General features: G+C 37.6%; 1 protein-coding gene across 1 annotated transcript in view; it reads right to left on the bottom strand.

Moving 5' to 3' along the window:
- Positions 1-17,574, bottom strand: part of LOC126203286 (DNA repair protein RAD50) — a 323,733-nt gene that overhangs the window by 55,681 nt on the left and 250,478 nt on the right. Inside the window, exons 19-21 of the mRNA XM_049937544.1 lie at positions 12,980-13,180; positions 6,594-6,800; positions 6,315-6,488 (exon numbers count right to left, since the gene is read on the bottom strand). Of these exons, the coding sequence (XP_049793501.1) occupies positions 6,315-6,488; positions 6,594-6,800; positions 12,980-13,180 (582 nt within the window). The remainder of the gene's footprint in view (positions 1-6,314; positions 6,489-6,593; positions 6,801-12,979; positions 13,181-17,574) is intronic.

The following is a 17,574-nucleotide window of genomic DNA, read 5'->3' as shown; positions in this document are numbered from 1 at the left end:
CATATGACAGGCAAACAACGGTGTATTTGTATGATCCTCTTTCATGAATGATCTCCTAAATGTGAAATTATTGTTTGCTGAAGCACTGATTATCTTATGGATGCACAAACTACTACTATCCTATCCCTGTCAACATTAGCGTGCTCATTTTTGAACCAGGGGTGCAATAGTCTGTTTCCTCACCCTTTTCTGAATTTTGTTACTGAACCACAGAGGATCCTTTCTGCTCTTAATCCACTTCCTTGGCACATACATTCCCAAAGCACAATTTACAATCATATTAAATTTTGCCCATTCAGTAACTGCTTATCTGCTTTTTCTGGCATAAACCGTTCCCTGGCATTCTTGATTGATATATTAACATTAGTAACCATTCTTGCAATGATGGACCACCATCATTAATTCCTGTCTCTATACTGACACTATCAATAAAGTCAAGCCTGTTTGTAGCTACAAACTCTAAATTGTTTCCATTGTATGCGAGTTGTCTAAATAGTTCTTAAAGGCAGTTTTCTGAAAATGTGTTCAGAAGTACTTCACAAGAATGTCTGTCTGCACCACCAGTAATGAATCCATAGACATACCAGTCCACACTCTATAGATTAGTCACCCCCATCTGGTTATTTCTGCACTACTGACCATACATTTTTCTTTAAGTGATTCTAAAAATCTGACAGCTGAATCAGGTGTATAGCGTCCCCAGCAAAATAATAAGAAAAGACTAAAAAAACAGTATTTATCAAGAAGAGACATTTAAAAATTGAATAATATACATTTTTCTCATGTATCCGTATTATAATAATTTCTCTGTGTAAGTTTCGAGGGCAAAGAAATATAACAAAATGATCTAAAGAGACATCAAGATACGCTCTTTTGTTAATTTTTTAGTCATCTTCACTTCTTCTCTTGTCTTGGTTGTGTGTAGATGGACATCTTGTGAGTGCTGGCAAATGTAAGCATATTTGTACTAATTAAGCAGATAATATATTGATTTAATATTATTGTGCACTTTTAATTTGTAAGAGGTGATCCCGATTTCATGTCCACCTTCCTTTAATTAACCTGCATTCGAGTAATTTACAGTCCAACAATCGCAGCGGCCGATGCAGCCAACGACGCCATTACGTGGCGATATTAACTTATAAAAAATTAGCAGAAACAAAAAACTCACCCGCTATTAACATAACATTCATTTTTCTCCACAGCCGCCCGACGGTGCAGAAAATATGTAGCTTTAAGATTCTTATTTTCAGTACCACAGCCGAGAGTCAGAGCCAGGACTCCGACTCCAATGCAATGGTTAATGGAGGTAAGAAGAAATAGTCTCGCGCGTGTGTGGGCTGCAATTGTAATTAATAACTAAAGATTTTTTGCACCCTGGGGATGGAATTTTTACGCCAGAGGGATGCAAAAATCGACCTCTTGTGCTGGGAAGTAAGCCTTATGAATGAGGGTAGACATGTGATTTTGCCATTGTTGAGGACACGGGAAGTGCACAGTAAATATTGCCGGAGCTTTCAGTCTAGATTCAAAGGAATACTGGTAATAAATTTATATTCTGACTTAAGTACAAGACAAGCATGTAATAAAGAATTTATCACTGAAGACAGAGAGGAAAAAAGGAAACTGATAGCCATGAAAGTCAGGGAGTCAGAACATTTGAATGAAGCACAAAAAAAAAAAAAAAAAAAAAAAAAAAAAAAAAAAAAAAAAAAATTACTCAGCTACTTACAAATTATGAGAATGTGTTTTCAGAAAAGCCCGGTGTTATCGAGGGCTATACCTATAACATCGAAGTGGTACCTCACGATACTTTCTGGCACGCAAATTACACCATCCCGTGGTCAAAGAAGGAGACAGTTACGAAGCAAATAAGAAAAATACTTGCAAAGACTTAAAGACGTTCACTCAGTAGAGCAACTTTTACATATGTGTGTAGTATGTTAAGTTTAGAGTGTATTTTTTTCTGTGTGTAAATGTTCAGATTTTAGTGTAACAGGTAAAGACAATGAGTCACACAGGATTGGTGTGATTCAATTTTGTAGATGTTAAGGAAGAACAGTACTTTTAAGGAATTGCATTTTGAAAGAAAAATGAACATAGGTTTAAGAATATTTTACAAATTTCATTTTTAAAAATGCTTTAAAAATGTTTTTAAAAAAATTCAACAGCATGTAATGACGAAAGAATTTTTCATTAGTGTGTCATGAATATTTTTGAACTGTAGTAGTAACGAAACTTATGAAATTCAATATTATAGTGTATATGTTATTCCATGTATTTATGTCTATACCAATCCTGAAATATGATCAATCATAATTTACTAAATAACACGAGTGCAGGGTGTATATCACCCAAGGTACCTCATGTGTTGTGGACAAGGTACAAAGCAAATTAGTAAACACGACTAACGCTAAGCACTGTTAAAATATATTGTCATCTGCTACGGCAGAGATCTGCATGAATGTATCGTGTAAACAAAAGTCACAAATCTAACACTAATCTAGGAACTTGCACGCTAGGCCTAGATTAAAAAACGTGTAAAATAATGCGAGAGGCAAAGTTTTGTAAATTCGAGCCTGGCTCTGGAGGGCAAGTACGCAATGAATAGGCAGACATGACATGGGGACTTACCTCAGATCAGACGTCAATACAATTGTATAGTCAAAAGTCTGAAGGTAAGTACGGCTCTGTAAGTGGAAAATGGAATGAGGTAATTAGTGCGAGCACGAGCCAAAATCCAGTTCAGACTGAATGAAATACATTAGTGTTTGTGAACTAATCGAAACAGTTACTTTAAGCAGTGTGAAAAACTGTGAAGGTGAAACTGTGATATGGACAGTGGAGTGCTAGTATTGAACGTTCAACAGCGGTGAGGACGCCAAACGCCAATATTACACACGAAAAACTGTGAATCTGCTTATAAATGTGAACTGTTAACGTGAAGTGAACCCACAGTCAATATTTTTGGGATGGACTGTAATTTCAGTGAGTACAATAAAGCGAGATTGGAATGCGATGCGTGGACTGTTGCAAAACAGAGACCGCAGAAACGGCGAATGTTTGTGCTATGCTCATATTGGGACACTCACCAGTGCCAGCGAGTGCGGTGAAAAAAAAGACACCATGATCTGATGTGTAATAGAAACAGTATCGCATCAAACTGCATTCATGGGAGAAGATCCATGTCATGTATTCTGCAAGACAATGCTGGCTTGACACTCGGAAACTGGCGAAAACTTAACAACAACTGCCGCACTAATAAATGCTTCTTTTCCACTAGCGTAACCATCTGAAGCGGGAGGGAAATATTACGTTGGTTGCGTGTATGTTTCATGTACTACGTCGGAGATGCGTAGCAGAGCTGACTCCTGCCAACAAGTGCGGGGGGGCGGATATCATCCCACTCCGCCACACCCGGCCGAGACACAAGCGCATCGCCAACCGTGCAGCCGTTTCTGTCGTCCCGCGTCGGCGAGAGGCACGCTGGCATCGAGCGGGCGTTGACCTCTCTGCAGCTGCCGCGAACGCTGAGCACCGAACACACCAGCTGGCACCATCACAAGCTAAATGTCGCAGTGTAGATCATGAACGACACCGCAATCAATAACGATGATATATTAATTCTTATAATGACCTCATTTCTTTGCATAGTGCAACGAAAATTTGTTCGTAATGTATGCACATCCTGTACTCAAATGACATCCCAGAAAGAATTAAGTGAAAGCAGCCAAAGCAGTTACTCTGTCGCTCCGCCGAGGTTTTCCCCAGGGTTTCCCTACGCCCGCGCCAAATGGGGAGCAAACAGTTGACACGCATGGGACTGCTAAAATCACAGACTAACTCATAATTGTATACCTTTGAACACTGCATAAGCTGCAACCCCAAGAAGAAGACCCCAAGAAGAAGCAGCCAAAATGAATGCACCAATGTAACAGGTCATAACGTAACTATCAAACTAATTGTATTCTATGTCCTTTTCTTTTGTACATGACTATATTCGTAAGCAATTGTATATTATATTGTTATGTAAATAACTTCATCTGTATTACACTTTGTGTGCAACAAACATTATTAAGTACAATGACTAAAACATACGATGTGACATATGTAGACTGTGAAAGAAAAAACTGCGTGTGGACACTGTGGATATGAAATAGTAAATATTTATGTCAAAAAACACGAACATTTTTTATGGCATAAACATTTTGGGGGGCAATATAGCGTCCCCAGCGAAATAATACGAAAAGACTTAAAAAACAGTGTTTATAAAGAAGCGACATTTAAAAATTTAATAATATACATTTTCCTCATGTATCGGTATTATAATAATTTCTCTGTGTAAGTTTTGAGGGCAAAGAAATATAACAAAATGATCTAAAGAGACAACAAGATATGCTCTTTTGTTAATTTTTTAGTCATCTTCACTTCTCTTGTCTTGGTTGTGTGTAGACGGACATCTTGCGAGTGCTGGCAAATGTAAGCATATTTGTACTAATTAAGCAGATAATATATTGATTTAATATCATTGTTCACTTTCAATTTGTAAGAGGTGATCCTGATTTCACGTCCGCCTTCCTTTGAATTAACCTGCATTCGAGTAATTTAAAGTTCAACAATCGCAGCGGCCAATGCAGCCAACGACGCCATTACGTGGTGATATTAACTTACAAAATTTAGCGGAAGCAAAAAACTCGCCCGCTATTAACATAATATTCATTTTTCTCCACAGCCGCCCGACGGTGCAGAAAATATGTAGCTTTAAGATTCTTATTTTCAGTACCACAGCCAAGAGCCAGAGCCAGGACTCCGACTACAATGCAATGGCTAACGGAGGTAAGAAGAAATAGTCTCGCGAGTGTGTGGGCCGCAATTATAATTAATAACTAAAGATTTTTTGCTTTAAAGTGAACTGACTAGCCAAAAAAATTAATGTGAAAAGTTTATTCCATTGTTAAACTTATATACTCATGTTTTAAGATTCAGCGAGTCTAATTCCACTTAAGATCAATATTGTTAAAAAAAAGGGAACTTCACAAAAGCGTTTAATTGTAAATCAAAATTAAAATGAAGTATCATTTTGATTAAGGCCCACCACGTCACTGCCACATCAAATACTTTGAAGGAGCACAAAATGTGGTTTGTCTGGAAATGCCACCTGCTGCCACTCCCTGGACGTCCAGTTGCAATGTTGGCATGCAAATTTCAGCCTTCATTAACGACAAACAGCAGTCAGCATCAGTGCACGAATCAGATGCCTGCCGCAGAGGACCACAGACAGCAATGTTCGCTGAACTGTCACTGAGGAGACCCTATTTGTAGCCCCTTGGTCCAGCTGGGAAGTCAGTAGATGCTGCATCATGGCAATGCCCTATGTCACATGGCCAATTCCATCATGGGATTTTTGACTGCATTAGGCATTCCTGTTGTTCCACAGCCCCTCTCCCATTCCTGTTCACCTGACCTGAGTCTTTACTGTTTATCTATTCCTGAAATTGAAAAATTTCTTACAAGAACGTCATTTTGGGACTCTGGAGAGCATTCAAAAGGATGGTGACAAATGTGTTAAAGGCCCTACTTACTGAGGCCTTTCATCACAGCCACCAAGACTAGGAACAAAGACTCCATTGGCTTATAGCTGCCAAATGGAACTACTTTGAAGGGGACAATACTGTTGTTTGAAAAAAATAAAAACTCTGGTAGATAAAAATAATTTCACTAGCTTTCTCAAACACATTGTATATATGCTTTGACTATGTGGCAAAATATTTCTGAATATCATACTAAATAAGTTCTGTGGGAGATCAGTCTAGCAGAACATAATTCCTAATGCTTAAATGAAGTTTAGACATTGAAATGGAGCGAAACGAACACCTGCTGAGTATTAGTTACATCACCTGTGCCTTTGGACACACAACAATCTGTGTCCAAAGACTTTTCGTCATAATGTGTATATACTGACCTTCCTTACTACAGCCATTTCATTATTATGTTTGCAGGCACTACGTGGTCCAGTTAACTCCAAAAACTATAAAATTTACTTCACTCAATGCTTATATACATGAGTATTCCTATTAAGACTGACTGGTCATTGTCAGTACTCCATAAACATTTCTTGGCTTTTTGGGCTATTGATAATGACTAGTTGTTATTAATAGGTATACCTACTCAACAATGTATGTGAGCACTGACTGAAATGTTCTTTATAGTGTGTTCACTGATGCTCTCTGCAAATAACATGGCAAATATTCCCCCAGACTTATATATTATGTTATTAGTTCCCAAATTTTCATATTTTTACTATAATTTCTCACCTCCTCTTTGACAGCTGAAATTTCTCTGCAGAGACGACTTTTCTCTTCTTCGATGGTTTTCACTTGGAACTTACCGAGGCGCTGTTTTACTTTATCTATTACACTCTTCAGTTCTTCAGCTTCTACCTGTTTCTCCTTCAATATTTTGTTATCTTCAAGTTCTCTTGCTTTCAGCTGCAAAATTTCAGTATCAGAACATATTACAGATCATTCATTACATTCATAATTAATACAAAGTATACAACATTCAGAAAAAGTATCAAGTTGAAGAATTCTTACCTGCTGATTTGAAATTTTTTCTTTAAGCTTATCAATGTTTTCGCACATTCTTCTGTTTTTATCTGCAAGGGTCTCCTTTTTAGAGTCCAGTTCTATCAACCTTTCTTGAACTGACATAAGTTTCTCTTTCATGCCGCTCTGTTCATACCGTTGAATGCTCTTATGCCAATTACAAATTTCATCATGTTTCCTTCCTTGCTCAACAATCTGAAAACATTACACAATCAGTTAACAAAGAAAGTTTGCAAAGACATGCACTCTGTGGATGTGATTTTCTTTTCACATCTGGAAACATTTGCTACCTGAATTACTTTTAATTATAACATTGTTGAATGTATCAAACATGTAGCACAACTGCTAATTACACTATAGTTCCTTCAGTTCAGTATTTATAGAAAAGCACATTTTAACACTGTAAACACATACATTTATTTGGCTACACCTCATTCATTTACGCACAATTTACATGTAACGTGCCTGAACAAAAGCTGGTCTGATACAAGATAGGCCAATTCTGCTGGTATAGAAATACTTTTAAATTAAGACTGCAACCACAGACCATTTACATCTGTCATCACTTGGTCCCATGGCAGAGTGGAGCTGCCTAAAGCTGCCCAATTCATCTTCCAGTGCCTGTCTCATTTTGGCCCTCCTCTTGATGGTACCATATATTCCTGCCTTACCTATATAAGCAGACCACAATGCCAACCCAAAACTTAAGATTTTATTCAAAATTATTTACCTTTAAAATTGGTAAGATTTTATTCATACAGGATGTTTCAAAAAGAATATTCATTATGACCATACTGCAAATTAGGGAGATATGAAAAATACCTGCTGTTGTGGTCTTTAGTCTGAAGACCCAGTCTGACACATGTCTCCAAGCTAGTCCCCCCCCCCCCCCCCCCCTCCGCAAGCACACACACACACAATTTCCCTTTCCCTTTATTTTGAAACAGACAATTCATTGATGCCTCAAGATGTAGGCTATCAACTGGCCTCTTCTTTTAGTAAGGATGTGCCATAAGTTTCCTTTCTCCCCAATTCGATTCAGTACTTCCTTATTAGTTATCCATTCCACTCACATGACCTTTGGCATTCTTCCATGGCACTACATTTCAGAAGCTTATATTCTCTTCTAGTCTGAACTATTTGACTCCTTATTTCATTTTGGTACAAGGCAATACTCCAGACGTACACTTTCAGAAAAATAATTCCAACATATATTCAATGTTTCTCTTATCACAGAAACCTTTCTTGCTATTGCCAGTCTACACTTTACATTTTTTCTACTTCAGTCATAGTTAGTATTTTTGCTCCCAAATAAGAGGATAGCTGTCTTCTAGATGGGTGCCACAACTCTTTCATACAGATAAAAAATACATCAGAATGCAAATGTCCGAACAATTATCAAAACAACCAACAAGGCTTTTTGAGCCAGTGTGTGACTACTGAAGGAACTTGGGTCCACTACTATTCCACAGAAACAAAACAGCAGCCAAAGCAGTGGAAAAATGTTGATTCACCATCACCAATGAAAACAATGACCATACGGTCAGCCAGAAAGGTCGTGGCTTTAGTGTTCTGGGATGCAAATTTATTGTGCTGTAGATTATCCTTCCACTGGTCAAACAATTATGGAACAATGCTATGCTAACCTGAACCAACTACAGCAACCGAGAACTGATTCCACTGTTAAAATCTGATATGCCAGTTCAGATGACATCCCAAGCTTCAGCTATTTCTCGGATTTTCAGTTAATGATCTTCTGTGGCCATTCTATGCACTTTTGCAATAATTTCTGAGACATCTTGGCCAGTCATTATACAGATCATCATCAAAGCTGCCTTGACTAAATTTAAACTCGCTTGTCCTCTTGCCAACAGTTGAATGTGAAGGAGCTAAAATCAGCATTAATTTCCTTTGCTTTCATACCTTCCTTTATGAAGTACTTCATCAACACTCGATTCTTGGCTTTTTTCGTCTTCACAAATCGCTACATGGGAACAACAGAGAGGCATCCACACAAGAGATTTCTACTCTAAGCTCTGATGTGTCACATTTTTGGTCATAAAAGATGATTTATTATAATGCGGGAACCTCACTGCGCGAGCTCTAACATTTTGTGGTCATTCTGCGAATTCTTCAAGCTACCCCCGTAGCATAACGCATCATCTATTTTTAGTGTATCATTTCCTGATCTAATACTCTCAGCAAAGCCTGATTTAATTTGACTACATTCTATTATTCTTGATTTACTTTTGTTGTTGATCATCTAACAATTTTTTTCAAGACACTATCCTTTTTTTGCCCACCAAAATTGCAAGCCCTTTGCTATCACTGATAAATTACAATGTCATTATCAAATATAAAAGTTTTAATTTCTTCTCCCTTAACATTAAATAACTCTCATAATTTCTTCTTGGATTCCATTGTTGTTTTCTGAACATACGGACTGAATAACATCGAGGACAGGCCACAACCCTGTCTCACTCCATTCCCAACTATTACTTTCCTTTTGTATCCTTCAACTCATATAACTGCAGTCTTGTTTCTGTATAGGTTATGGATAACCTCTTGTTTTTCATATTTTAGCCCAATTACCTTCAGAATTTCAGGAAGTGTTTTCCAGCCATATTGTCAAAAGCAAAATACTCATGAAATCTTTAAGTTTTTTTTCTATGTTATTACAACTGTTCCATGGCCCAATTATAAGCAACAATGGACATTCCATGACTGAAATGTGTCTTGGCCATGCTCAAACCTGTCTGAAGCACAATGGCACTATTCAGAAGCACTTTTTTACCTGTAGTTGAACAAGCATGAGTCAGTAATGTGTTGCACTGTGTTTTTCATTACTGTTTTGGGATTGTTCCACCTATAGTGCAAACCGATGATACTGGAATTTCCAATCTGGAAGAGACAGGATGTCTGTGCAAAGTGAAGAGTCAAGATCAGCCTCACATTACTGACGAAAAAATGGAGAGAATTTTGAAAGGAGCCTACAAATGACTATTACCCACACTAGTGGAGTACATGTTATTCCCCACATGGCTATCTGGCAAGTATGAGACACCATTTTGTCTACAAACAATACTGACATAACTTAGACAATCTCTTCAAGTTGATGATAAAAATATGTTTTGGTATCAGCAATGCTTGTAACACTACGCTACTGCGCACGATACTTATTAAAGCCTGTACTATGGTAAGTTGACGGGCTTCACCTTATAAGAAAGGATTTTGGGGTAGATATTGACCGCGTGTACCCGAATGGAGGCAAAATCAGACTTTCACCCACTCAGTAACAACAATGATGCGTCAAGCAAGTCTGAAGTGCAACTACACGTTAGGACGGACAAGAAACGACACAGCAGATGCTACCAAATTGTTAATAATATGGTCGCCAGCCTAATGAGGCATTAACTGAGCTTCTTCCCAGTACAAGTTGATGTATGTTCATACAAAACAACACGTAATAGCACTGCATAATGTGGTAAATTTTAGAATCAGAAAATCTACTGAACTAATGATTTCACTTTCTGTACTAATGTGAACAAGCCATAAATACACAACAATACACTATAATGATTACTACAAACTTCGTACTGTCTATTGATCTGATTAAAATCGGGCATAGGTTACCCTAGAAATAGCACTTTCGAAACATACATACAATGTCAATTTTGAAAAAGGTAAAACACTAATAAATTTTGGTTTTATATTGACTTTAACTTTGCTAGTCAAATCAGTTCAGTACACTTCAGAATTTAAATGAATAGAAAAGAAAAAAAAAGGGGGGGGGGGGAGATGGGGAGACCCTGAAACTGTTATGATCACTGTATTGAAAATATTGATTAAAGGATTCATTAAGCACTAAAGATTTCCAATAGGTGAGTTACTACTCTTTTTAGCCTATTTCCTGCTCATTTAATTACCATTTTATCTGCCTCAAATAATTAAACTTCATTACTAAACCAATTTCAACATTATCTTCCAACTTTGCCAGACCTATATATTCATTAACAACAAAGTTCTTTAAACATCATTCTAACATAGATAGGTCTGCAGGTAAGTATTATTAACATAAACTTTAAATCTTCATTTCGGGACACTCGGATTGCACAACATGTGGAAAGGACCCTGTCTAGGTTAGTGATGAGGATGATTAAATGATAGGACAGTTCTGGTAAAAGTTAAGTTGTTATTGAACAGTCAGGAACAAAAGTAACACTGGTCCACACGAATACAGTACTAAAAGTTTCAACCTGTTCGTGTCGATGCGGCGGTTGGCGGACAGCGAGATGGCGAGGCGCACAGCACACATACAATCACAGCTATGGCTCTTGATGTATTGGCACTTTGCTGCTTCTTAGCGTCGCAATACTTTTCCATTTAGTGCCTATGGAATATAGCCATGCTGTATAGTCGTCGGAAACGACACATCCGAGGCTCAATGAAATCACGTTTTCCAGGAGAGCCTCCTCGATCCAGAGCGTGTTTCTCAGACCGATGCCCAACTCTGACTACTACTGCTGAGCCCTTTATGCCGTGCCGCGCCCGTGTGCATTTTCCCGCGCTTGCCTGCCCTCCACCTTTTACCGCTCCCCTACAGACAGGGTATTCACCAAAGGTTTTGCATTCTACATATCCTAATACATTGCCTACGTATGGACCAGGCGCACAATTACAACTTCGACATCTTACAATAGTTTCAACGTTTCTTACATTTCAATTCTGTTATAACATTGCTTGAAATTTGACATAAACATTAATATTCACATCGAAAATTGGTTACAGTTCCTTTAACATCATGGCATGAAAAGAAAAAGAAATGAAATCAGAACATCGATTACATTAATTTAACGAAAATCAGAAGAAAAAAATTATTATATGTACAGTTGTTGTTGTTACATGCTGTCTAAGATGCCACAGAAGACAACATATGTGCAGAATATACTTGATAAGGCTATCAAGAATGTTGTTATGCAAGGGTGGATTAAGTAGCTTTGCCATGCTGAAAACTTGCATGAAGACAACCTTCTGTTTGAATGCAGCTGACAAAATTTTGCAGAAAGCACTGTCATTGGCTCAAATGACAGTTCCAATACTGAGTTTTCTGATAAAGTTAGTTCTTCAGAATGGGATGATTAAGAAATAATACATCGCATTACATGATACATTTTTTGTTCCTTTTATTGAACCAAACTTGTGAACACTGCCTCCCCCTCCCCCTTTCGTCTCTCTTCCCATACTTTTTGTCTTGTAACACGGTTACACCTAACAGACATGGCACATAAATGCAGGCCGAGATTACTGTATAAACAGCAATAAAACACATTTTGCTACAATATACCTTATAATTAACACAAAAATATATTAAAATGTAGAAGTGTGGAGCTATGCCTACTGTTTCATTACATTATTTTGAAGCATTCCTTGACATATGAGTCTGCAGCAATTGTTGACAATAAATCCCTGGCAACTTCTGGCTATAAAAGTTTACTGAAACGCACAATCAGTAGATTTTGATTAACAAGCCATTTTCAGCAAGTATTTAGCTGACACTTCATACTGGCAGTTTGCGTAGGAGGATGTTTAGATCTATGATTGCTTAAGATATCGGCAGAGATCAGACCTGAACTACCAACTCTGAAAACTTTAGCTAACAACTGCATTGTAGCCATTAGCGAATGCCTTGTGTTGTGCACTGCTGATTTTTTTATTTTGCAATCGGTGAAGAGATTAATCTTTGTCTTCATGGGATTTGAATACAACTCTCGCAACACCAGAAGGGGCTGGCGGTCCCTATGATCATTACGAAAGTTCTGCTTCTACAGGAGCACAGAATATGGACACAGGCTGCAGATCCTGAGAGAGGTGGGATTTGTTCCCCTGCCCCACTTCTTTTCTCTCCAGTCGTGCAGTGCAGCCCAAGTTGTTACTTGTTTATGCTGCGACTGACTGCCATAATTTAGTATCACCACTATACCTAGTAACACACTGTGCATGGCTATCTCACATGTCAGGCAGCATTGGTTGATTGTATTATTCAGTGGCATAGTTTGGTCAAAATGCTTATGATTATGGGAACTGTCCCAGCAACACAATCTTTAAAAACAAGTATAGATTACATCTAGAATTTTCCTTTTTTTTGTACCAATTACCACTTAGTGATACACAATTCTACAATAAATTACTTGTGCAAATGGCTTAATAATACATCTTACAGAAATAGAAATCTCAAACTACACCGTATATTAAAAAATAATACTTCTATATCCCCTTCCCCCCTAATTCCCATTTGTAAGCTATTGCCAACACAATCATTACACAATCTTCAGAACAATTGAAGCACAGAACAGCAGTACAAATATAATATTTACCTTATTTTGTCCCTGATCTACATTTTTTCGATTTTCTGTAACTCTAATATTTTTTGACTGCACTGCAGAATCAAGTGTCTCTCTAGCTTCTTGAAGTCGGGTCTCGAGCACCTCAATTTCTGACTGTATCATCACATGCATACTTTGCAACTCCTGCAAACGTTCCTCCAGTTGTCGACGTTTCTGCTGTCCACTTTCGAGCTGAAAAACAAATGAGACTGTCAGTATTTATGAATTTTCAAAACGTTGCCACATTATTTTTATCACGTATCTCCAATATTTAGGTATCAGTTTTGTACCATGCAGTCAAATCTGTAATGGACCAAAAATGACACATTTGTAGCAGGCCATGGTTTTAACTACTGTTTACGCCATTAAAACCAAAGTTTCTTCCACATGAAGTTATTTGAAAGATGCAGAAAATGGCTCTCTGGTGAAAGTAAAGGGAAAAGGAATCAGTGAAATATACAAGAGATGATTCCTGTTTTGGCAGCAGAAGACCAGTTTTATCTTTTTGAAGGTGTGTCTGTGAGCTTAAGATTTAAAAAGTCTATTGTCAGTCAGTTGTAGGCCTGTTCACTTATTGCCTGTGTCTGGTGTTACTGAGTTTGGGTCCTTGATTAGAATACTTATTTCAACTGCAAACATTAACTTTTGAACAGTCTCTTAGTCACTGGAATTTATGTAAAGTAGAAATCAAAGCAGACTCAGCCTCAAATCATGGGGGACTCCTTTTACTGGAGAATTTGACAATTTTGGAAACTATGATTGCAGATGCATGAGAAAGCAATGGTACAAGCCAATTGGAGCCAATATTTCATGAGAATTTTAAAAAGCACAAAACAAAGTGTAACTTTTTAATCGCTCTCCACCAGTCACTAAAAACCAGGCCTAAAAATAGTATAAAAACATCACCACCCTGTTTAGCTTCAAATAAAATCTAATCGTGATGTGAAATTCCCCCAATGAATTCATTCGTGATCTAATCGAGATGCTGCTCTCGATCTCCCACCGTCTCCACTTTTTTTAAATGAAGGCACAGATTTTCATGTTTCTATGTTATAAGTATTGAAGGAAGGCTCAAGAATCATTAACATGTTATTCTTTTTGACTGTGGATGCAAATTTCAAGCAACTTTATTATTGTTGCTGTTATTGAAACTTTTATGCTGTCACAAAGTAAGAAATTACATTTGAACAAGTGTGATGTTGTCAATGATACGACATTTTGCATAAGCAAGCAATGATTTGCTGGTTATGTAGAGTGTGAATATGATTTTAAAATATATTGTGCTACTAATTACACTTGCTTTTATTCCTTGAGTCAGGGGTGTGTGACAAATAACAATGCAGAAAAAATATGAAATGTGGTTTTAACTAGTGATATGTGGTGACTAGACACTTCACTGTAGAAAGCTGTGGCATTCCGGAAGTTGAGGACAACATTTTTGACTGTGAGAGCAACTATTAGTATCTACATTTATACTGTTTAGAAAGTTTAAGCAAAAAATTTTGTAGGTTCGACTTTATGGAACCACTTATATGGTGGTGCAGGATTGGCTCCCAAGTATCACATCCTGCAAACATTTACCTTTGTGGGCCTTCATTTACAAGTAATCAACGAAAGAAATTTCAGAATTATCTGTGATCCACCAGAGTCTCAAAAATAGCAGCAATTTTAAAATGAGGTCATAGTTTAGCATTCAGTTATTTGAACAGACTGCTGAAGATTGTAGGTTCGAATCTAATCAATGCAATTACTATTTTTCACGTCTTTATAGAAATGACTGATCATTATTTTCATTCAATTTCTTGATTTAAATACATTTTTTTTCATTTCTAATCCTTTGCTGCACCAATTTAATCATCATATCAACATCCTTATTTGCTCTCTTTTTTTCTAAACCATTTTGTTCTTTTTCCATATGGAATTTTTGACCTAGTGATTTTACATATTTTTATTTATCATTGTAATATTAAACATTTGAAAACACCAATCTATTGGTTAGAAAACAAAATATGAAAATACTATTTATACTGGTTATGCAATGGTTTCAAAAAAGCTTTTTCATTACAAGACGTATATTTTTTATGGTAGTTAAATTCTGTCCACACCCTGGAGAAAATAACGCAGATAAAGATTTACATCAAAGACAGTTTCATAAAAAAATTTCAATGAGTAATTGATACAACAACAGTAATGTAGATATCAATAACAAAAAATGATAAGGACGAAGCTAAATCAAAGTAAATACATAAGAATATTTAAAATCATATGGACAAAGATTCCAAATGCAAAATAAAAGGCATTAAGTATGAGACTAATGGTAAGACAGAGATTTAGGAACCAGGTTTTAAATTGTAAGACATTTCCAGGGGCAGATGTGGACTCTGACCACAATCTATTGGTTATGAACTGTAGATTAAAACTGAAGAAACTGCAAAAAGGTGGGAATTTAAGGAGATGGGACCTGGATAAACTGAAAGAACCAGAGGTTGTAGAGAGTTTCAGGGAGAGCATAAGGGAACAACTGACAGGAATGGGGGAAAGAAATACAGTAGAAGAAGAATGGGTATCTAAATGGTTCAAATGGCTCTGAGCACTATGGGACTCAACTGCTGAGGTCATTAGTCCCCTAGAACTTAGAACTAGTTAAACCTAACTAACCTAAGGACATCACACACATCCACGCTCGAGGCAGGATTCGAACCTGTGACCGTAGCGGTCTCGCAGTTCCAGACTGCAGCGCCAGAACCGCGCGGCCACTTCAGCCAGTGAATGGGTATCTCTGAGGGATAAAGTAGTGAAGGCAGCAGAGGATCAAGTAGGTAAAAAGATGAGGGCTAGTAGAAATCCTTGGGTAACAGAAGAAATATTGAATTTAATTGATGAAAGGAGAAAATATAAAAATGCAGTAAATGAAGCAGGCAAAAAGGAATACAAACGTCTCAAAAATGAGATCGACAGGAAGTACAAAATGGCTAAGCAGGGATGGCTAGGGGAAAAATGTAAGGATGTAGAGGCTTATCTCACTAGGGGTAAGATAGATACTGCCTACAGGAAAATTAAAGAGTTCTTTGGAGAAAAGAAAACCACGTGTATGAATCTCAAGAGCTCAGATGGAAACCCAGTTCTAAGCAAAGAAGGGAAAGCAGAAAGGTGGAAGGAGTATATAGAGGGTCTATACAAGGGCGTTTACTTGAGGACTATATTATGGAAATGGAAGGGGATGTAGATGAAGACAAAATGGGAGATACGATACTGCGTGAAGAGTTTGACAGAGCACTGAAAGACCTGAGTCAAAACAAGGCCCCGGGAGTAGACAACATTCCATTAGAACTACTGACGGCCTTGGGAGAGCCAGTCCTGACAAAACTCTACCATCTGGTGAGCAAGATGTATGAGACAGGCGAAATACCTCAGACCTCAAGAAGAATATAATAATTCCAATCCCAACGAAAGCAGGTGCTGACAGGTGTGAAAATTACCGAACAATTGGTTTAATAAGTCACGGATGCAAAATACTAACGCGAATACAGACGAATGGAAAAACTGGTAGAAGCCGACCTCGGGGAAGATCAGTTTGGATTCCATAGAAATATTGGAACACATGAGGCAATACTGACCCTACGACTTATCTTAGAAGCTAGATTAAGGAAAGGCAAACCTACGTTTGTAGCATTTGTAGACTTAGAGAAAGCTTTTGACAATGTTGACTGGAATACTCTCTTTCAAATCCTGAAGGTGGCAGGGGTAAAATACAGGGGGCGAAAGGCTATTTACAATTTGAACAGAAGCCAGATGGCAGTTATAAGAGTCAAGGGACATGAAAGGAAAGCAGTGGTTGGGAAGGGAGTGAGACAGGGTTGTAGCTTCTCCCCGATGTTATTCAATCTGTATATTGAGCAAGCAGTGAAGGAAACAAAAGAAAAATTCGAAGTAGGTATTAAAATCCATGGAGAAGAAATAAAAACTTTGAGGTTCGCCGATGACATTGTAATTCTATCAGAGACAGCAAAGGACTTGGAAGAGCAGTTGAATGGAATGAACAGTGTCTTCAAAGGAGGATATAAGATGAACATCAACAAAAGCAAAACAAGGATCATGGAATGTAGTCGAATTAAGTCGGGTGATGCTGAGGGAAACAGATTAGGAAATGAGACACTTAAAGTAGTAAAGGAGTTTTGCTATTTGGGGAGCAAAATAACTGATGATGGTCGAAGTAGAGAGGATATAAAATGTAGACTGGCAATGAGAAGGAAAGTGTTTCTGAAGAAGAGAAATTTGATAACATTGAGTATAGATTTAAGTGTCAGGAAGTCGTTTCTGAAAGTATTTGTATGGAGTGTAGTCATGTATGGAAGTTAAACATGGACGATAAATAGTTTGGACAAGAAGAGAATAGAAGCTTTTGAAATGTGGTGCTACAGAAGAATGCTGAAGATTAGATGGGTAGATCACATAACTAATGAGGAGGTATTGAACAGGATTGGGGAGAAGAGGAGTTTGTGGCACAACTTGGCGAAAAGAAGGGACCAGTTAGTAGGACATGTTCTGAGGCATCAAGGGATCACAAATTTAGCATTGGAGGGCAG

The sequence above is a fragment of the Schistocerca nitens genome, chromosome 9 (genome assembly GCF_023898315.1).
Source record: "Schistocerca nitens isolate TAMUIC-IGC-003100 chromosome 9, iqSchNite1.1, whole genome shotgun sequence".
NCBI classification, from domain to species: domain Eukaryota; kingdom Metazoa; phylum Arthropoda; class Insecta; order Orthoptera; family Acrididae; genus Schistocerca; species Schistocerca nitens.
The sequence above is the reverse complement of the archived record's forward strand: the minus strand, read 5'-3'. Positions and strand labels throughout refer to the sequence as shown.